Source organism: Dipodomys merriami, unplaced genomic scaffold (assembly GCF_024711535.1).
Source record: "Dipodomys merriami isolate MVZ:Mamm:240054 unplaced genomic scaffold, mDipMer1.0.p SCAF_1, whole genome shotgun sequence".
NCBI lineage: Eukaryota > Metazoa > Chordata > Mammalia > Rodentia > Heteromyidae > Dipodomys > Dipodomys merriami.
In genome coordinates this window covers 136,827,404-136,850,297 of record NW_027202270.1, presented here as the reverse complement: position 1 = coordinate 136,850,297, position 22,894 = coordinate 136,827,404, and the positions used below count along the sequence as shown (strand labels likewise).

General features: G+C 37.6%; 1 protein-coding gene across 1 annotated transcript in view; it reads right to left on the bottom strand.

Annotated features, from left to right (window-relative positions):
- Kcnh5 (potassium voltage-gated channel subfamily H member 5) overlaps window positions 1-22,894 on the bottom strand; it is a 270,939-nt gene that overhangs the window by 205,162 nt on the left and 42,883 nt on the right. The window contains exons 5-6 of the mRNA XM_070032105.1: window positions 13,129-13,244; window positions 10,983-11,375 (exon numbers count right to left, since the gene is read on the bottom strand). Coding sequence (XP_069888206.1) covers window positions 10,983-11,375; window positions 13,129-13,244 — 509 coding nt within the window. The remainder of the gene's footprint in view (window positions 1-10,982; window positions 11,376-13,128; window positions 13,245-22,894) is intronic.

The following is a 22,894-nucleotide window of genomic DNA, read 5'->3' as shown; positions in this document are numbered from 1 at the left end:
GACAAAGGCATGACTCAACTAGTAGAGCATCTTCAAGTATGAGGTTCTAAGTTCAAAGCCCAATAGGGGCATGGAGAAAACAGGAAAGAAGGAAAGGAGGGTAAGAGAGAGGGAGAGAACAAAAAATTAGCATGACTGAAGGATAATCCTTGGAATTTGGGGAAATCTTCAACAGATAAAAAAGTTAGTATCCAACATATACCAAGAGCACAAAAAAAAAAAAATTAAAGAGCAAAAGAACAAATAAACCAGTTAATAAATGGGCAAACAAATTGCACACATAGTTCTCAAAGAAAAATAAATGGCTAATAGATTTTTTTTTTCTGGTCAGTCGTGGGGCCTGAACTCTGGCCTGGGTGCTGCCCGTCAGCTCTTCAGTTCAAGGCTAGCACTCTACCACTTGAGCCACAGTGCCACTTTTGGCTTTTTCTATTTATGTGGTGCTGAGGAATTGAACCCAGGGCCTCATGCATGTAAGGCAAGCATTCTACCACTAAGTCACCTTCCCAGCCAGGCTAATAGACTGTGTTGTTGTTGTTGTTATTGTTCTCAAAGTACTATGTGATTTCTTTTTTGTGTGTGTGCTTTCCCCCTATGGTTTATCCCCTGTTGCAGGGCACTAACATCAAATACAGTGAAAACAGGGGTTATACCATGGGGGAAGAACATACGAGAGAAACAAAAAAAAAAAAATCACATAGTACATTTTAGATACATTAAAAACAGTAGCAAGAAAGAAAAAACAAGTTGTGTCCTTATCTTGGGGTTGATTTCACTTAACATCATCTTATATGGTCATATGTACATAGCTTATGGTGGGGAGGGGAGAGATGGGAAGGTGGGGAGGGAAAGGATAGTAGGGGGAAAACAAAGGAGGAAGTAACAATGCTCAATAGGAAATGTACTCATTACCTCACTCATGTAATTGTAACCACTCTGAACACTATTTTTACAATATAAAACATTTTTAAAAATGGCACTAAGATTCCATTCTTACACTAATCAAAACAGCAATTATCAAGGGAATAAACAACAAGAGTTACTTGCACAATAGATTGAATAATGTCCGTCTTGCTGTTCTTAACAATGTCTGGTACAATTTCTCTTTGACAGTTCCATGAAAACAGAGAGGATTTGTGTGCTTATTCACTTAGATTCCCATTATTTAGAATTAAGTGGCTCAATGTATGTTTTTTGTGTACATTGATAAATGAACTCAACTTTTTTACATTTAAAGGACAACTGAGAAGAAAACGTAAATCTTTCTGAGGCAAACCCTACACCTTTCTAAATGTACCACCATTATCTCAAAAGTCAACTTACATAAATAGTCATTTGTTCCACCACTGAGCAGAAATACAACAATTAAGCTGGTGATCAACACCAGCAATATAAATTTACCCTACTTGATAAAAGATCTTACTACAAGGAGACTGTTACATTTCCAAAAGTAATTGCTTTCTTTGCCAAGTAAAGCAACTCTGTCATTAAGTAGATATGCTATTGTAAAACTTAATTGTTAGATTTCAATATTGAATACAAGAAGTAGAATAGTTTCTAAATTCTAGCAGGATAGCTGGAGTATAAAATTTAACTAGTCTAGGAATTTGTAATTATGGTCATTGTTACCCAGATTCCTGTAATCTAGACCTCTTCATGAGATCTAGAATGAACAGTGGCTAAGAAAATTACAATTGTAAAACCTCAAAGGCTTTAGAGAAAAGCAGTTGCTAACTCAGTGTGATTCTGTATACAGATGTAAAACTAACTGGAGCCAGTTCACTTTTACTGATGCTGATAACACAGTGAAACACAAATAATCAGAGTGAAAACTAACATCTTGATGTGGGTGTGATGATTCATGCCTATGATCCCAGAGGCCAAGGCAAGAGTATTGTAAATTCAAAGCCAGTCGGGGATGCCCAGAGAGACTTTGTCTCAAATATATAAATAAAAAGAAAACTAGCATTTTCCAGAAGAATGTACACCAGAAAATGGAGGGTCAAATCCACATCTGTGTCTGCAGTGCTGACTAGTTCAACATTCCAACTCATGATACTACCACAGACCATGTTCAGTAGTCTCGGCTCAGGAACCACAGTAGGGCAGCAGTAGATAGGACATCCACAGGAGTTGGCCCTACAGAAATGCACTGAGCAGTCCACAGAGCTATGCTTCTGGTGCCCCATGTTTTTCCAGAGAAAACTGAAATATGATGGAAGAGGGCTAGGAGGTACTAGCTCTATCATGACTTCAAAACCTTGAGACCCATGCCCCCTCAGCCCTCATATTAGAGCTAAAACTATATACTGGTGTGTACATTAATAGGAAACCAACTCACATCAGATTTTATAGCAAACCCACGTACCCATTAATTTATTAAACATGGAGATGACACTGTCCAAAAAACAATGTACTCTTTACTTATGTAACTCTGCTGTACATCACCTTTATAATAACAATAAAAATTTAATCAATTAATTCTGAATTGATTAATCATGGATTGATCATAGATTAATCTATTAATAAAGTAAGAGCCCTAATAACTTCTGATGTCCCACCTAACCACATCTCTTAAAATCTCATAATGGAGATTAAATTTCTGCATGAGTTTTTGCATGAGGAAACAAACGCATATCCAAACTATAACAATGTGACTATGGTTATGATCACATCTTAGATATAACACCAGAGGCAGAATACATGAGTGAAGAAATATTTCATGAAAGATACTGCCAAGAAAATGAGGATGCCACCAACTGAGATAAAACATTTGCAAAAGTCCTACCTGATGCAGAACTGTCAATCAAAATACGCACAAAAGCTCTTAAAACTCAACGGGTATAAATGACCTAATAGACAAATGGATTAAAGAGTGAAAAGACAGCATACTAACAAATCTATTCATCTGACAATAAGCATCTGAAAAGACACTTGGCATCACTGTCTGCTTCAGGAACTACAAAGTAAAATGCTATGTCACAACAGACCTGCAAAAAGGGCCAAACTCCAAACCAACTAACACCACCAAACATCAGCAAAGATGTATAGCTGAAACTCTTGTGTGCACGTGCTGACAAGAATGCAGAGTGGTATAACCACTGTGAAAGATAGCTTGCTACTTTCTAACAGAGCTGAGCACATGTATACTATAAGATGATGGAGCAACTTCATTGTTTGGCATTTATCCAAATGTGTTTGAAATATATCTCCACAACTAGATCTACAAACAAATGTGTATAGAAGCTCTGTTCATAATTGGCAAAATGTGGACACCTCTAAATGGGAACATAAACTGTGGTAGATAATGCCTAAAAATAAATGTGCCTTATATGCTGTAATGCCAGGTACTTGATGGATGAAGACAATATTTCAAAGCCAGAGTTAGTGAGACTGGGCAAAACATTAGTGAGACTGCAACTCAACCAAGAAGCTAGGCATTGTAGCACACACTTGTGATCCCAGCTACGTAAGAGTCCATGGGTAAAAGGATTGTGATTGGGGCTGGCACCAGGCCAAAACGCATGATTCTACCTCAAAAATACCTAAAGCTCAAAAAGGCCGTAAGCATGGTAGGAAACCTGCCTAGCAAGCACAAGGTCCTGAGCTCAAATCCTAGTACTGCAAAATAGAATGAGCTATCAGGACTTGATAACCCATCAAAGAACCTTAAACACCTATTATTAAGTGCAAGAAGTCATACAAAATGCCTGCCAACTAGTTGACTAAGTTGTACTCAACAACCCTTGGAGAAGGTAAAGCAATGGAGACAGGTTGATGGGGGTTAGCAGAAAGAATGGATTAATAAACAGCATTGGAGAATTATTAGAGCAGTCAAATTAATCTGTGTGATGCTGTAATAGTGGATACACATCCTCATGCATTGTCAACACTCATAGCATTGATAAGAGAAGGAGTCCTCAAATAAACTATAGTTCACCTTGTAGTAGTGAAAGCAATCATCATCATCATTATCATCATCATCATCATCATCATCATCATCATCATCATCATCATCATCATCCCCTCTGTTTCCTATATCTTTCTATGCTATTCACCAAGATGTTATCTCTAGCTACCCAGTGCTCCCTGATCTATGGTTCAGCCCCACCCCCACCCCAAGTGCCCAGAAACAAAGCTCCTTAGACTCCCCTAAAGCTGATCCAAACACACATTACTAAAGAGCTCAATTCCATTCTTTGAATTCTATATGAGAGTACCTCTTCTCCTGTGTATGATGTCTAGAAAATGTGTATTCCTTCGTTTCAGACCATAAGTTTTCTGAAACATCTTCTCTCTTTTCTGCCTCACATTTTTTCTTTAAGAAAAAATTACCTGCCCAGTTCATGAGATCCTAGGAAATCAAATTATCTTCCAAGAATCATGTCAGTGATCATGAACATAGTGATATGAAATCCTCCAAGTCATCCTGCTCCTATTAGAGGATTGAATTATAATTTTCAGACCCATGTTCCTTCTTATCCCCAGTCACCATGAGTGCAGTGGATCATAGTGAACTTGATTTTTATGTCATTGTAGACTTTGCTGAAACCAAGCTTCATCTACATCGCTCTGTGGCATGAAGTCACCAGATGGTATTAAGCACCATGAAGGAATATCACAGAGCTGGAAGATTCATTCATCTTCTTCATAAGATTTATACCCAAATTATATATATACCCAAATTAATACAAATGCAATAATAATAACAGTCTCACAGACTTCTACACACAATCCTCATCAGTCTCTTCTCACATTGCATTTTATTACCCCCTTTGTGATGTGATATAACAAGTATTCATCCCCCCTTCTAGCAACTGGAAACTGAGAGCTAGAGTGACCACTCACAAGAAAACACATCCAAGACAAGATATAAGGTGAATGACTGTGGATAATCCAACAACTAGATAGTGCTTGTGAGTAGAGAGCAACAAAGGAAAATTCATGTCATGAAAATGTGTCTGGGGGCTGGGAAGGTGGCTCAGTGGTAGAGCGTTTGCCTTGAATGCATGAGGCCCTGGGTTCGATTCCTCAGCACCAAATAAGCAAAAAGAAAAAGGCCTTACTTCATTGTTGGTGGGAATGTAAACTTGTTCAACCACTTTGGAAAGCAGTATGGAGGTTCCTCAGAAGACTTCACATAGATCTCCCCTATGATCCAGCAATCCCACTTTTGGGCATTTACCCAAATGTTTACAAACAAGACCACACTAAAGCTACCAGCACAACTATGTTTATTGCAGCATTATTTACCATAGCTAAGATATGGAACCAACCCAGATGCCCCTCAGTAGATGAATGGATCAAGAAAATGTGGTATATATACACAATGGAATTCTATGCCTCCATCAGAAAGAATGACATTTCCCCATTTGTTAGGAAATGGAAAGGTTTGGAAAAAATTATATTAAGTGAAGTAAGCCAGGCCCAAAGAAGCATAGGTCCCATGGTTTCCCTTATTTGCAATATCTAGTATAGGTATGAGTCAAGCGGAAAAGGTCAGATAATGTGATGTTAGGAAAATGAACCCTTAAATATGTATTTTAATGTTTTCGTTTCTTTCATGCATGTGTTTCTAACGCATTTATAAGATTATTTCTTTGTTGCTTTGTATGTCCCTCCCCCACAGTGTAACCCCCGCTTTCACTATATTTGATGTCAGTATAACATGTGGAGGAGATGGGGACAAACAAGTCGTTTAAGGATTCAGGTGGACCTGTTGCAACAATGAGAAGTACAAAATGTCATGTCAAAACCAGCTTTACAATGTCGGTGTGGGGGAGGGGGGAGGCGGGGAAGGGAAGTGAAGGGTAAACAAAGGAGGAGGCTGCAATGCTTGGTAAGAAATGTATGCATTATCCTGCCCATGTAATTGTAGCCCCCCTGTACAGTATGTTCTCAAATAAAATAAAATAAAATTAAAAAAAAAAAAAGAAAAAGGCCTGAAGTGGCGCTGTGGCTCAAGTGGTAGAGCGCTAGCCTTGAGCTGAAGAGCTGAGGGACAGCGCCCAGGCCCAGAGTTCAGGCCCCACGACCGGACCCAAAAAAACAAAAGAAAGAAAATGTGTCTGCATGGGCATAAGTGAAGATGAACTGTGTGAAGGTATCCATTGGTAATGCTTGGAAATGATGCGGGAAGTTTCCTGAAAAGTCTGGATGCTATGTCATGATAGTAAAGAGCTATCAAAGTGACTCAGAAAGAAGACCTTGGGTATGCAAAGAAAGATAGTGTGAGCAAGGAAACTGATCAGCATAGATAAAAATAGAATTGACAACTGAATAAAACAATAATAATTAAAAGAATGCAGGCTATCTGCTCAGTGGTAGAGTGCTGCCTAGCAAACTTGAGACCCAGGATTCTCTCCTCAAAGCCACAATTAAAATGGAAGACTAAAAATAATGTGGAACCAATATAACACAATAATAATGTTAAAGACAGAAAATTAATAGAGGTCCTTTTTACTTAGGGAGAAGGTAAAATAACTTTCTAGGCTTTTTTTGTTTTGTGCTATTTTTTTTTTATCACCAAGGTAATATAGAGAGGGGCTACAGTTACATAAGTTAAGTACATTTCTTGTCAAACTTCTAGGCTTTTTGAGTTTAATTCAAACACTGATGTTTAAATGTAGTCTCTGAGTGCCAGGTGCTCAGACCTATAATCCTAGCTACTCAGGAGGCTAAAATCTGAAGATCACAGTTCAAAGCCAGCCAGGCAGATATAGCCAAGAGAGTCTTATCGCCAGTTAGCCAACAAAAAGCCAGAAGCAGAGGTGGGCTCAAATGGTAGAGCACCAGCCTTGAGCAAAACAGTTAAATAAGTGGACAATGGCACAAAAAATTTTAATTAAATGAATGAATAAAAATAAAAATAAGTAAAGCCATAAAAAGAGTAATCAATTTTAAGAAAAATTTCTAAAGTAGTAAATGAAAGAATGCTCATTCAAAACAGAAAGGGAAGAAACAGAAAAGGAAACAAAAAGCAATCTAAAAGGAAAACTATAACGTTCTAAGTAAATGAAAAAATGTAATAAATCATCGCAAATATAAATAGAATATACTGAACAGTTTAAAGAGACCCTCAGACTCTGTCTACTCTCTATAAAATATACATAGAAAATAATAACCCAGAAATGGAAAAAAAAGAAATATACATACCAAATATGCACTAACTACACAAGAACTAATTAAGCTGTGTTAGTAGCAAGAAAAACAGACATTAGAAAAAACTGCTATCCAGGACAGAGAATATTAGAAAACAATGTCAACAAAATCTCTTAGCCCAAAGATTAAGAATTAAAAAGTGGTCAAAAAAAGATAGAAAAGGAAATTTGAGAACCAATCCAGAGGGTAGAACACAAATACAAGGAGCTTTATTTAGTAAGAGAGAAAATGGAGAATAGGAAGGGGTAGAGAAAATGAGCACAAGAAAAAATATCAAGATGGAAGACAGGGTTTTTCAGACTGAACAGAACAAAGAACAACTCAGTCACTAGCCATCAGAATGAATGTAAAGGACCCAAAACTAAGCCAAATCATCAGAAAAACTCCAAGCCCAGGGACAGAGAAGGTAACATAAGATTTCTGGAAAGAAAAAGCAGGCCACATGTAAATAAACAGAAATGACAATGGCTTCGAGTTTCATGAACAGCATCATTGGAATGGAAAGTGCAGTGGCATCTTATCTTTCAAAATTCTGAAAAAAAACTACCTCTAACTTAGGATAGCATAGCTGGCTGAACAACCAAGGCAGAAGGAGAAGAATGCTATTTAAGAATAGGACGTTAAAAAAATATTTCTCACACGATGTAATGAGCAGAGAATCTGATGGTGAAATTTGTAAGTACATACAAAAGGAAGCAAAATAAACTCATTTCATAAGTAGCTTGAGTTGGGTGTTTCTTTATAGTAATGTACAGGTAACTAAGAAATTCCTAGTCTCTTAATATCCATTCACTCTTTCAGAATTTTTGAAGAATTACAATATATTAGTAATTACATTTACCATGTTGCACAATGAACCTCTTGAACTTATTCTTGTTAACTAAAATTTTGTATCCTATGATTCACATCTTCTGAGCCCTCCTCCACTCAGCTTAACCCCTAGTAACCACCAGTCTACTCTACTTCTAGCAGATCAATTTCTTTAGAATCTACTTATATGGATTATTTTTATTAAAATCAGTATGCCTATGTTCTAAATAACCAAACTCATGTTAATAAAATAATAACCCAAGGGGCTGGGAAGGTGGCTCAGTGGTAGAGCACTTGCCTTGCATGCCTGAGGCCCTGGGTTCGATTCCTCAGTACCACATAAGCATTAAAAAAAATCCAGAAGTGATGCTGTGGCTCAAGTGGTAGAGCGCCAGCCTTGAGCTGAAGAGCTGAGGGACAGCGCCCAGGCCCTGAATTCAAGCCCCAGGACTGGTACAAGGAAATAATAACCCAGGTAGTAAGTGAAATACTGCTTCTAGTCGCTTTGACGTATGATCAAAGAACTTCTCTTAACTTTCTCCAGATGGTCATTTAAAAGAATCAATTGTGCCTTTAAAAGTATAATTTAAAGTTAGAAAATGAAGCAAGTGTCAATACCTCACTCCTGTAATCCTAACTACTCAGAAGGCTGAGATCTGAAAATCCTGTCTTCAAGCCAGCCAGGGAAGGAAAGTCCATGAGAATCTTATCTCCTATTAACCAAAAAGCCAGAAGTGTGTTATGGCTCAAGTGGTAGAGCACCAACCTTGAGCAAAAAAAGTAAAGGTCAGTGCCCAGGTCCTGAGTTTGAGCCCCAGTACTGGCACAAAGAAATAAAAACTAGAAAATTAATTGTTATGCTTTTTCCCATATTTTTTGAAAATTATGTGAATAGTATCAAATACAATGTTTCCACTTTACTTTTGGAGAAGTAAATATTGTTGTTGACAGACTGCAGAATTTTGGTAGAAAAGAATCACAAAGGAAATTTTCCATCTACCTCCTATCACACACAGAGAAGCCATAACAACAATGCAAGGATTGATTTATTTCATCTTAACAATCTTAATGGGCACACAGCAGAATGCTTAGGAAAAATCAACTTAGTAACATTATTATTACGAAAATATCTTAATGACAGATTCTATATGATTCACTTATATTTAATTATTTGAAATTACAGGTTGGATTCTATTAGCTTGGTGTAGCAACTTGTAAATCATAGTTAGAGACTTTTAAAAAAGCTGTGAGTGAAATGGTCTTTTAAGATGTTATCATTGCTGGGTGCTGGTACCTCCTGACTGTAATCCTAGCTACTCAGGAGGCTGAAGTCTGAAGTTCAAAGCCAGCTGGAGCTGGAAAGTCTGTGAGACTCTTATCTCCAATTAACCAACAAAAGCTGAAAGTGGAGCTGTGGCTCATATGGTAGAGCCTTAAGCAAAAAAGCTCAGGGACAGCACCCAGGCTCTGAGTTCAAATGTTGATACTAGCACACACACAAACACACACACACACACACACACACACACACACACACACACACACACACACACACACAGAGATATTACACATCATAAATAGCTCCAATTACACAGAATACTCTATAACCTTAAATTAAACCAGACATCAGAAACCAATTTCAATCCACAACGGAATTCAGACAAAACTTAAGTAAAAATTGAAATAACAAAATTATGAAAGTCTTTCCATTTTCATGTTAACTTTAGTCTGGGTGCATCTGGAGTAGGAAGCAAAGATCTACCTACATCTAGTTTAAAAATTGCTACCTTTTCCATTAACTCATTTGACTACAATATTGGCCATGTATCTTCTCTTCCATTTTCTCCACCATCACCTTCAACCAGAGTGACTGTACTACCAATTAGAATTTTCAACCAGAAATCATGGGTGAGAGATGAACAAAAGCTACCAGCACAACTACGTTCATCGTAGCATTATTCACCATAGCTAAGATTTGGAACCAATCCAGATGCCCCTCAATAGATGAACAGATCAAGAAACTGTGATATATATATGTATTATATATATATATATATATATAATATATCACATATATACATATACACACACAATGGAATTCTATGCTTCCATCAAAAAGAATGATACAACCCTATTTGTAAAGAAATGGAAAAAAAAAACATATTAAGTGAAGTAAGACAGACCCAAAGAAACATAGGGCCTATGGTTTCCCTCATTTGTAATAATCAGTATATGTCTAGGATAGCCCTAGCAGATAAACAGAATAGCTCAACAGCTATGTACATATGACCATATAAGATGATGCTAAGCAAAATGAACTCCAAGACACAAGAGGTTTTCCTTTGTTGTTGTTTTTAAATGTACTATGTGATTTCTTGTTTCTTTTGTATCCCCCACCCCCACCCCCGGCTGATCCCGTTGTCGCTGAATTTGATATTGGTACCCTGGGTATTGTACATATATATTTATCTGAATTAGGAAAGGGAAGGGGAACAAAAAAATGGTGAGACAAAGGACAAAGGGGGAACCAATGCAACAGTGATACTCACAAGAAAATATGTTGGAACTAATCAGTACAACTTGCGGGGAAGGGAAAATGGGAGAAAAATGAGGAGTGTGTAACAAGTTCAACAAGAAATATACTCACTACCTTACTTATGTAACTCCTCTGTACATCACCTTGAAAATAAAATTTAAAAATAAATAAATAACTCAACAAAAGTAAATATAGCCAGGTACTGGTGGCTCATGGCTGTAATCCTAGCTATCAGGAGGCTGGGATCTGAGGATCCTGGTTCAAAGCCAGCCCAGGCAGGAAAGTCCATGAAACTCTCCAATTAATCACTGGAAAAAAAATTAAGGTAAGTAAATACAACTTATGGAAAGTGTTTAAGTAAGATAAAGGTTGAAAGTAGAAGTTCAAACAATGTTTGCGTCACATGTATGGGATCTTTTAATCCAGATGTTTTCAAAGCACACAATTCACAGTACTCAAAACAACCACAACTTACCTCGTCCACATTTTCAAAGGCATTGATGATATCATAAGGTAAACAAGACAGCAGGTCGATCACAAACCAGGTTTTCAGATAGTTCATCCGTATGAGTTTAGGGTCTGAAATGACCTCTCCACCAGGCCCCACAAAAGTCGTATGAAAATTTAAGACGATATCAACAAGAAAAATAACGTCCACCACGCTGTCCAGCACCAGCCAGGCTATATTGTTCTGCTTTGTTTTGAAAGAAACGTTGTAAGGAACCATAATGGCCGTGTAGAATGTCAGGATTAAAATCACCCAATCCCAAGTCGTTTTAAAAGCACAATAGTGTAAAATGATGTGTGGTGGCGTCTTTGGCGCTTCTTGCTTATACTGAGGAAGGATATCAGAACCCAGCTGAAGAACCTAAAAGAAAAAAAAAGAAATGATTTGGGCAGATGGGTGTAGTTCGTAATGAATTCAGTCAAAGAACAGCCTATGTGTCTTGATTCTTGATTGCCTGGTCAACAGCACTTTGTAGTTTCATTTCTTTCCTTGGGAATGCCCTAAAGTTTGTTTAATGGAAGTCACTGCAAGTCCAGTCATTCTATGAAACTTGATCTGTCAGCGAATTCCTGGGCTTTTTTGCTCAAGGCCAGTACTCTACCACTTGAGCCACAGCTCCAATTCTAGCTCTTTTCGGGGGGGAGGGGGGTGGTAAGTTTATTGGAGGATAAAAGTCCCACAAACTTTCCTGCCCAGGGTGGCTTCAAATCATGATCCTGACATCAGCCACCAGAGTAGCTAGATTTACAGGCATGAGCCACAAGCACCCAGCTCCATTGTGCTTTTGTACCATTAGACACATTCTTCTGTGCTGGAGATCTGGGAGCAGACCCTCTGTCAGACCCTCTCACAAGGCAGGGGTGTGCATGTTTATCTCCATTCTGCACAAACATGACCTAGCTGAAGTCAATCAGCCAATGCATATGGAAAATTAATGGAGACTAGAGTCTTTGAAATTCGGGATCAGCTCTACCCTTAGGAACCTAGGTGGAACAGAGAACAAAATTCACGTTGCCAAAAATAGAGATTATGCCTCAACTTTCATGGCAAAAGCAGATACTTTAACTTGAGCAAATTATATGAGTGTTTGATGCATACTTGGTGCTTCTTTTGGATATGTTTTTAGAAATTCTAAGAGTACAAACTTCAGGACCACAGATTAAATCTTTGTTGACAGTGTGATTATTTCTCCATGTTCTCTAAAATGAAACCTAAGACCTGGCAGAAAGCAGTTTCACATCAGAATCAGGCTTACAAATTAGGGATGAGTGATTAAACAATAACAATAATCAAAAGACAAAGCAATCCAGACATCAGTGGTTCACCCCTGCAATGTTAGCTACTCAGAAGACTGAGTACAATCTGAGGAGCGTAGTTTCAAGTCGGGAAGGAAAGAAGGCAGGAAGGAAGGCAGGAAGGCAAGAAGGAAGGGAGGGAGGGAGGGAAGGAGGGAGGGGGGGAGGAAGGAAGGAAGGAAGGAAGGAAGGAAGGAAGGAAGGAAGGAAGGAACGAAGGAAGGAAGGAAGGAAGGAAGGAAAGAAGGAAGGGAGGGAGGGAGGGAGGGAGGGAGGGAGGGAGGGAGGGAGGGAGGGAGGAAGGGAGGGAGGGAGGGAGGGAGGGAGGGAGGGAGGGAGGGAGGGAAACAAGACCGAAGGAAAAAATCAGATGGGCAGAACAGTGAAAGTGTCTGCTATTGCTACTGCAGGTACTTTCACTGAATGCTGTCATAGTGTTAACATTCTTGTATTAGTGTTGTCTTTTCTTTTACTCCTTGATGACAGGATCATCTCTTACTCACCTGTATATCCTTTGTAGAGATAAGCACACAATAGGCCCTCAATAAGTGTTTGCCATATACATAAATTTGGGGATACATTAATTCCCTATACCATTTGAACAAATTAAACTCCACAATTTCATAAGACTCACTAAGATGTGGTGAGCATCTCGGAGAGAATTTTTTAAGAATATTTAGGACCCCTACAAGGAGAAAATTAATTACAAGCTAAGTATTTTAATGTAATAACTAGAAATAATTATATTCATCATTTGGGGCAAAATAAAATGCAACCAACACCACCATCTTGGGGAGCAAAGTTAGCCTCATACTTACTTCAGCTAATCTGGAATGCTTATGGACCACCTCCGTTTTATTCATTGGTGTGAGCTGCTGCAAAACACTTCGGCTATTCGTCAGAGCCCGTGTCAACCGAGCAAATTTTGTCCAACCTCACGAACAGATAAGGAAAGATAGTCTCAGTTTTTCACGCATAACGGAAAAAGAAAATGGCATTCTTGCTAATACTTAAAACGATCTCGGCAACCATATAACATCCAGAACAAATGAAAAGGGTCCATCTAAAGGCATCTTAATACTACATAGATACCAGCACAAATTTGACATGTGGTTATAAAATAATGAATAAGACCTGTGGAGATGGCAAAGCCACTTGAATGGCCAGGGTTACTTGTCATAGACTAATACATAAATTTTTTAAAATATGCTTCTACTGTTTCAAACCAATGCTATTTCTATTGTAACAGAATTTATTATTGCTATACAATTCATTATAGAAGCAGGTATTAGCCAAATAAAAACAACCCTGCTGTCTATCTGTGTGCAGATATACACACATTTTTTTTTAAAAAGGCAATCTCAACCCATCTCAAGTATTATGGTTCACATCCCATCTTCCCCATAACACAGATAATTGTTATTTCTCTCTTATTAACAACTGCAGTGCTATCTAAAAGTTATGTTTAGAATATCCAGAATTTTAATAATGTTTTCCAAAAGTTTCTGGGAGAAATGAATGTGAATTTAATGGGAAAGAAATTTCTTTTGGGATCTCAAATTGCCATTATTAAAATCATTAATTTCCAAGAAATGTCAATGAGATGTGAACAAATAGAACAAAGCTAACCATATTCCAGCCCTGTCTCTACTCTCCTTTTTCTAGGAAGCTCAAAAGCTCTAGTCTAGTATAGAATTCACTAAAACTATTTGATAACTTCTCTAGTATTACCTGTTACAGGTATTTGTTAAACAACTCCTTAAAATGAGAGCTCCAATTCATCCAAAGAAATCATTCTTATAGAATAATGAAATTTCAAATGATATGATAAAAGATGAAGAAAGAAATCCAGGATATTTGCCACCTTAATATCCATCAAACCACACAATGCAGGTGGCAGTGTATGTTATTATTACTCTAGTCTAATCCTGATTTAATTGAAGCTTTGCATTTCCCCCTCCAGTTCCACTCCTTTAGGATGGGAAAGAAGTAAAATGACATAAACTGATGGAAGGTTATTCCTTTTTCTTTATTAATGCATATCATCCTCGTGATTAGAATGAAAAATATTACTTTTGGGGAATTACATGCAGCCCCAAAGCTTTCTCTCTATAATGTGCTGGAGAGAAAAAAGGCAGCAGAGCTTACTAAAAACTCAGTATCAATTGAAAAACACAGCACACAGTCTCCATCGTCAACCTAGATTTTTGGTCTGAGCACCAGAGCCACATGGCTATTTGCTACTGGCCACCCCCTTTACCAAGAGGTTTTACAGAGACATCTGACACTTGGCATCTTCAAACATTGATCTCACCATTCTCTTCTCCCGAACCAAGCCCTGCATCTTCCAAGTATTCCTGATCTTGGTAACTCACTTCATGATATTTCTGTTCGTCAACACACTCATTCATGTACACAAACACATGTATGTCCAATCATTTCCAAACATTATACATTATAATTTATCAACAAATATCTCTCCTATTAAGTTGCCTCCTTCTAGCTATCCTTAAAATGTCAAGGAATATATCATCTTTTGATGTGTTACCACCTGAGCAAGGTAGCATTATCCTAAAGACCACATCCACACCATTGACTGTGGAAAGCACAAATATGAACACGCTCATTGTCTGTGTCAGCCCATTCAGCGCAACCTAGAAGCTTTCAAGATAACAACATTTATCCTGGGTGGATCATTGTCTTTCTGATACCAAAGATTTACAGTGTATCCATCTCTTGATGTTTATTCATACCAACGCAGGCTTACTAATTGCAAATTAAGTAAAGAATACATCTTGCACACTCATGATTCCCATGGTCCCATGTTTTCACATTTTTTTATTTTTTTTTATTGTGAAGGTGATTACAGAGGGGTTTCAGTTATGTAAGTAAGGTAATGAGTACATTTCTTGTCAACCTTGTTACCCCTTCCCTCAATTTTCTCCTATTTTCTCTCCCTCCAGCCCTCCCCACAAGCTGTACAGATCATTTCCAACTTATCGTCTTGTGTATATGGCTGCTGCATTGGTTCTCCCTTGTCCTTTGTCTACAACAGCACTAGTAACACTGATGCAGCTGTTACACAACACAATGACTTGGTGCAGAGCCTCACATCAAATAGGTCATAGAGAAGTAAGCAATTCATTAATTGATTTGTAATTTCGCAATCAGATTGAAACTAAGCCTTACACTGTGTTGCTAGTGCTGCTATATTGGGTTAAAATGGTAATGGTGTCCTCAAATGACAGTGTCTATATTAGCTATCAATGTATTAAAATATTCCCTGACAATAATTTCCCTGTCTTAAATCACCTGAATGTTCTAATTGTATAGACTATTTCTAGAAACTTTCAAGTCAACCTGTTACTTACTGAAGGCTTCTATTTCTAACACAGATCATGTTGTACCTTTGTATACCTGAGTTGGATTAAATGAGAAAATAATTTTCATTCTGTGTATGCAATGAAGTTTGTCTAGAATCTGCATAGAAATAAATAAAAGGGAATCTTAATGTCATGCATTTGTTGGTTCAAAGAAGAATACACATCACCAAATGTCATATGCTCTCTCCTCCCATAATACCATGTCAGGAAATAAATACAAGAGGGAGCAGAAACGTGACAATGAAAACTTAGTCATCCTCATATTTTCTATTGAAAAATGTACTATACGCCACCATGTAAAGTTCCTAATTGAAGTATCTCCAAAAGCTCATTCAAGCTGAGCACTGGTGGCTCACGCCTGTAATCCTAGTTACTCAGGAGGCTGAGATCTGAGGATAGAGGTTCAATGCCAGCCCGAGCAGGAAAGGCCGTGAGACTCTTATCTCCAATAAACCACTGGGGGGGGGGACTATGGGAAGGGAAGGGAAGGAAGGGAAGGGAAAACAAAGAGGAGGCAACAATGCTTGATAAGAAATGTACTCATTATCTTGCCCATGTAATTGTAACTCCTCTGTATGGTATTCTCACAATAAAAAAAGAAAGAAAGAAAGAAAACTGGAAGTGGCGTTGTGGCTCAAATGGTAGAGTGCTCACCTTGAGCTGAAGAGCTGAGGGACAGCGCCTAAACCCAGAGTTCAAGCCCCACGACCGATCAAAAAAAACAAAAAAAAACTCATTCAAATATGTGCATTGATCAAGATAAATTATACTTACAATTGTACAACTACTTACAGATAATAAAAACTATTTGTGTATGCATATTTTATCAAAACATGTAATGTCCTATATATAATGTGTAATGATCACAATTGAAAAAAATCAAAGAATATCTCATCCCTTTATCTTACTTTAGCTTCCTAAAGAAAAAATTAAGCAGTAAAAGTAAAACATGTATAGGTAAGCCAGGCGCCGGTGGCTCACGCCTGTAATCCTAGCTACTCAGGAGGCTGAGATCTGAGGATTGAAGTTCAAAGCCAGCCCAGGCAGGAAAGTCCATGAGACACTTATCTCCAATAAACCACCAGAAAACTGGAAGTGGTGCTGTGGCTCAAGTGGTAGAGCACTAGCCTTGAGCTGAAGAGCTGAGGGACAAGCGCCCAGGCCCAGAGTTCAAGCCCATGACCAACCAAAAAAAAAAATCATAGTTAAAAAAATTTTCTATAGATAAAAAATATAGAAGAATATTGAAGAATTACAGAAAGAAAAAATTTTAAATACAATTGCCTTATCTGATTTACTTTTTCTGCTTTATACTGATTTCAATCAGTATACTCTGAGTTAGTCTGTCCCTCAGCTTTCTTACTTAAGGCCAGCATCCTACCACTTGAGCCACAGCTCCACTACTGGCTTTTTCAGTACTGAACCCGATAGAGATCAGAATCTCCAGGACTTTTCTGCCTGGGCTGGCTTTAAACCAAGATCATCAGATCTCAGCCTCTTGAGTAGCTAAAATTACAGGCTTGTGCCATGAGGGTATAGCTTCATTATTCCTTCTTAATCCTGTATATGTTTTGCTCATGCACACTGAAGAAGTTTCTAGATTTTCACTTTTATTAACAAAGCCACACTGAATTTCCTTCTACCTAGCACTGTGGTCTTGAAGGCATCTGTAATTGCCTGTGTCCATTAGCCAAATGAGTTCATTTAATCTTGCATGGAGCCTCATTTTACAATAAAACTTGGGGAGATAAAAAGTAAGTGAGAGGCTACACTGTCTAGGTCAGCAAAAGAAGAAGAAGATGAAGGAGAAGAAACATACATCAGCAGTTCTAACTTTTCCCAGAGATACATTTACTGATCTCACCTTTAGAGAAACTGAACTGGTAGAGATGCTTATTCAGCACCGTCTGCTGGCATTGCTTAGATGTGGTCGATATGGGGTAAGATGAACAGGGAGCCGAAAGACTGTAAGCCTAATACTTGCTCTGTAGTTGTTCATGGCACCATCAGAACATTTGTTCTCCTAAAAGCCCAGGATGCCAACTACTTCTTAATAAAACATTAGTTTAGCTCTATTGGGTTGCAATTAACCTCTCTGTCATAGTCTGCCTAATTTTAAAAGTAAAAGGAAGTCACAGAGGCAGTTAAATCAATCTATTAGACTGCAACATAAGAATTTTAATCTATAAGGGAAAAAAAGCTTAGGTAAACAATCATGCTCTTGGCCAAAGAGATGACATGGTAGAATTACACATCCATCATAGACTGCTTCTCTTCAAAAAGCGAACCATTGGTTCTCTCAGGAGGAAAGTGTCTTTTTTTTTCCTTTGCTGAAATTCTACAAGAATTTTTTTTTAATCTCAATTATTGGCAAGAAGGTGCCATAACTATTTGGCACTGGATATTTCACACTGTAATTATCCTGGCAGTGTGGAAACAGTCTGTTTCAAAATACTGTAAAGTATAAATGGGCAGAGAAATTTGGGCCATCTATTTTAGAACACATAATCAACAGAATCGATTTCTGGACTGGAACTCTCTCCTTCTGTATCAGCCTAAATAAAGTATCAAATACCACTGACTGATTATCTGAACAGCAACAGATAACAAGAATATTCTGACCACCTTGAGACTTACTGTGGGTAAGTTTCTTTGGTTCAGAACAGTACAACTCTATATCAGAATGAGCATTCTCAACCTGTATTTAATTTTTATAGGGAAACAGAAATGCAGGGGATTGAGGTAGCTAAATTTCAGTAAGAAATTCCTCCTGGAGGAGAGGAGGCAGTATAGTGAATTTAAAGGACATAGGATGTGAAATCAGGGAGATGCTGAATGACAGGCTCTTCAATGGCAACATGGAGATGATTATGCTAATTTTCAAGATTATAGGAATGAGCAATAATGAATACAAAGTTCCTGGCATTAAGGAACTACTCATGGAAAGGGCTATTCTTTCATGATTTTCTGCTATCATCCATTAGGGTATAATTCAAAGATATTATTAATATCATCCACTGACTCCCAGTTTAAGGGCGAAAACAAAAAAATCAATTCAGAATTAATTTTGGTGCTCATGAGATTTATAATAATAGATGTATCAAATTACTTGGTTGATGTTACATGCTATAGTTACTATCTCAGAGATGATTCAGGAAGGAAGGAAGAAAGGAAGGAAGGAAGGAAGGAAGGAAGGAAGGAAGGCTGTTAAATCTGTCACCCTTGCACTGCGTTCATATCCTGCCTTTGCCTGTTGGTACACTCAAGTGTCTACTCTGAATCCTGAAACATCATTTCCTTTCTGCTAGTAGAATTGTTCATTTAAATGTTTCTTCAGAACTTTGGAGACATTCTTTATTTACTGCTTGCAAACACTTTCAAAATCATGATCCTGGGTTTTTCCCATTTTACTCACCCAGTCAAATCTCAATTTAAGATAAATCCAACTTTTCACCTACTTCTGTATCTACACACTACTTTGATTAAACATGGGTGGGATAAAACAAGCATAGGCATTAGCGAAACTTACAACAATGAGCCTCAAGAGAGAGTTCACTCCACCCAGCCTTTCTGCTCTTCCCCAGCTACTCACTACTGCACTCTGAAGGAACCAGCTCATTCTCTCTCCTCTCTTCACACTTTTCACTGTCTTCATTCTTGTGTTTGCCTTCCCCACTGGAATGTGAGAGAAGGGATTTTATATCACCAGGCACATGCTCTCTCAAGCCACATGTCTGGTTAGAAAAACTCATAGATATATGTGAGATGAGCAGAATATATTCCTAGCCAGGTACTAGTGGCTCACACCTGTAATCCTAGTTACTCAGAAGGCTGAGATCTGAGGTTTGCTGTTCAAAGCTAGCACTGGAGGGAAAGTTGGTGAAACTCTTATCTCCAATAAGCTACCAAAAAAAAAAAAAAAAGCAGAAAGTGGAGCTGTGACTCAAATGGTAGGGCACTAATCTTGAACCAAAAAAAGCTCAGGGACAGTTCCCAGACCCTGAGTTTAAGCCTCAGAATGACATGGCACCAAATATATACATATATATATATATATATATATATGCACATATACATATATGTATATATAGTTATACAATTATATAAAGTTACATATAGTTAGATATTATATAGCTATATATTTATTTATATTTATATTTTTGTCAAGGTGATATACAGAGAGGTTACAGTTATGTAAGTAACATAATAAGTATATTTTTTGTCAAACTTATTACCCCTTCCCTCATTTTTCTCCTACATTCCCTACCCCCACCCCCACCCCCACAAGTTGTACAGATCATTTCCAACCTATTGTCTTGTGTGCATTGCCGTTGCATTGGTTTCCCCCTTGTCCTTTGTCTCACCAAGTTGTGTTAAGTAACTCTGGTATCCAAGGCTAAATCTGAAGCAAGTTTGCTATCTCTATGTTCAATGCTCTAGATCTAAGTCATTTTTAATATTATGGTGTTATTATGAAATGTTGTCTATTTCCTAACAGTTCTCACATACTTGACTTAAAAAATGTTGAAAGATACATGATTATGCCAAGATTTCCAAGCACACCCTCCTGTAGTGCTAGCTTCAAAGATATAAGACGATGACTAAATGGCATAAATATTTCATTTCTTCTGAATTTTTCATATTAAATGTCCAGCTCACATGAATAATAGACAGTAGTTTGTATACACCACTCACAGTCACATTATGCAATCCTTTTTCAGTCATCTATTATGCATTGGGAGGGTAGGGAGGAGTCTCTGAATGAAAACTTTAAAATATGTTCTTCCTCTAAAAATTCTAGAGAGGGACATTTTACAGGAAGGCTTCTCATTGTGAGTGACGTTGTGCCATTTCCTCTATACATTCTAATTTGCATGTCAACGGAATCCAGAGTTTGGAAAAAATCAAATGGTCTGATTGGTACTTACTTAAATACTGTTTTCTTAATAAAATGGCATCATCATTCACTCACAAGATGGCATTTTACAAAGTACTCTGATTGTGATGTGTGGATGCTGAGGGACCGACCGAGGTGAGGCAGATAGTGGAGAAGGCAGACCTTCACCAGCAGCACCCTCTTCCCTGCCTCCAAGTACCAGATGCCAGCCTCCAGTTTCCCGAACTACGTGGTAATGGACTCCATGAAGCAGCAGGTAGGTCAAAGCAGGCCTCTGAAAGTTTAGTGCTCTCAACAGTGTCATGAAATCGCTCAAAGTAAATGAAAGAAAATAATACTCCTCTGGTACAAATACATTTTCTAGGGGTAAGGGGTGTGGCAAAAGCTTTCCCCCCAGATGGCTTGTCACTTATATGTGAAGGCAACAAAATGCATTTGAAAAATAGGTTGCCAGTCACAAAGCAATTGGTTTATCTTTCACTGAAAAGTAAAACATTCTAACCAGGCACTGATGGCTCATGCCTATAATCCTACCTACTCAAGGAGCCTGAGATCTGAAGGTCATGGTTCAAAGCCAGCCTGGGCAGGAAAGTCCATCAGACTCTCACTTCTAATTAATCATCAAAAATCCAGATGTGGTTCAAGGGGTAGAATGTGAGCCTTGCCGGGGGGGGGGGGGGGTGGGGGAAGGGTTGGAAGGCAAGCAAAAGTGCAAAGCCCTGAGCTCAAGCCCCAGTATCAGCAAAAATAATAATGAACTAATTAAAAACAAAACATTCTAAAATACAGTCCATTATGAGTAATCGGGTTTTCACAGATGTTCCTTATCAAAAGAACACCCTTCTATTCTGTCTCTACTCTTTCTTTTTAGATTTTTTTTAAATTTTATTGTAAAGGTGATATACAGTTACATAAGTCATGTAATAAGGACATTTCCTTTTGAACAGTGTCACCCCCCTCCCCCATTCCTACTCTTCTGAGAGTTGTTTTTTTTTTTAAATCATGAAATGGAGGTTGGATTGTTATCAAATCCTTTTCTATGCCAACCGATTATGACCGTGATTTTCCTCCTTAAGCCTATCAAGATGGTGAATTACAGTAATCGGTTTTTGATTGTTGAATCAGTCTTGCATGTGTGGGCTAAATCTTAGTTGTCATGTGTAACTCTTTTTATACATACCAATTTTTTGTTGAGGATTTTTATAATATTCTGAAAACAACTATAATTTTCTTCTTTATTGTATCTTTTTATGGTCTTAGAATAACACCCGCCTCATACAATGAGTAGGTGAATGAATATCCTTTGCCTATACCATATTTTTGGTAAGTGACTTAGGGAACTTGTATTATTTCTCCCCTAAATGTTTACTAAACTTTGCTGATGACACTGTTTGTACTTGGTGGTTTTGTGGGTTTGTATAGTTTGGTTTAGCTTTAGAAGATTATTCATTACTCCTTTAATTTTTTATGCATTTAGGGCAATTGGAGTTATCTGTTTCTTCTTGAGTGAGTTTTAGCAGTTGTGCATTTCTAGGAATTGGTTTCTTTCCTCTGACTTCTCAGTGACACCATACATGGTTCACAGAAGTACTCTCCCATGCTTTTCTGCCCATAGATGAGTAAGGGGGAAATCTTTTCAACTTCTGACAATGGGAATTTGTCTTTTCTCCCTTTTCCTTGTATTATATTAGCTTGACTTGAGATTTATTAACTTTAAGGGCTGAGTTAATTCTTCTCTCTAAAGCTGTCTTGCTTTCTATTTCTGCTCTAAGGCTTATTCTTCATTGTTTTCCACTTGCTTTGGTTAAACAAGCTTTTTTTCTTCATTTATTTTCCTAAGATGGAAGCTACAGGACTGTTTTTTAATCACTTTCTTGTTTGGAATATATATATATATATATATATATATATATATATATAGTTATGTATTTCTCCTATCACTGCTTCTTGTGCATCCCACAAAGGTAAGAGATGATACTTTTGTTTTCTTTAAGTATTTTCCCCACATATGTTAAGACTTCCTTGATCTAAGGGTTATTATTTAGAAATGTTTTGTTTAATTTACAAATAACACAGATGTCTTTCTGATACTGATTTCTAGTTTTACTCTATTGTGTAATTTTTTTACGATTTCTATTCTTTCAAAGTTGTCAAAGTATGCTTTTAACCCAAAATATGGTATGTTTCATGAATGTTCCACATATAAAGCTGAGAAATGAGTATTCTCTGTCATTGAGATGACGTACTGTGTATTTTAAAACCAATAATGGAGCATTTAACTTAAATACTCTTAGAGTTAGGCAT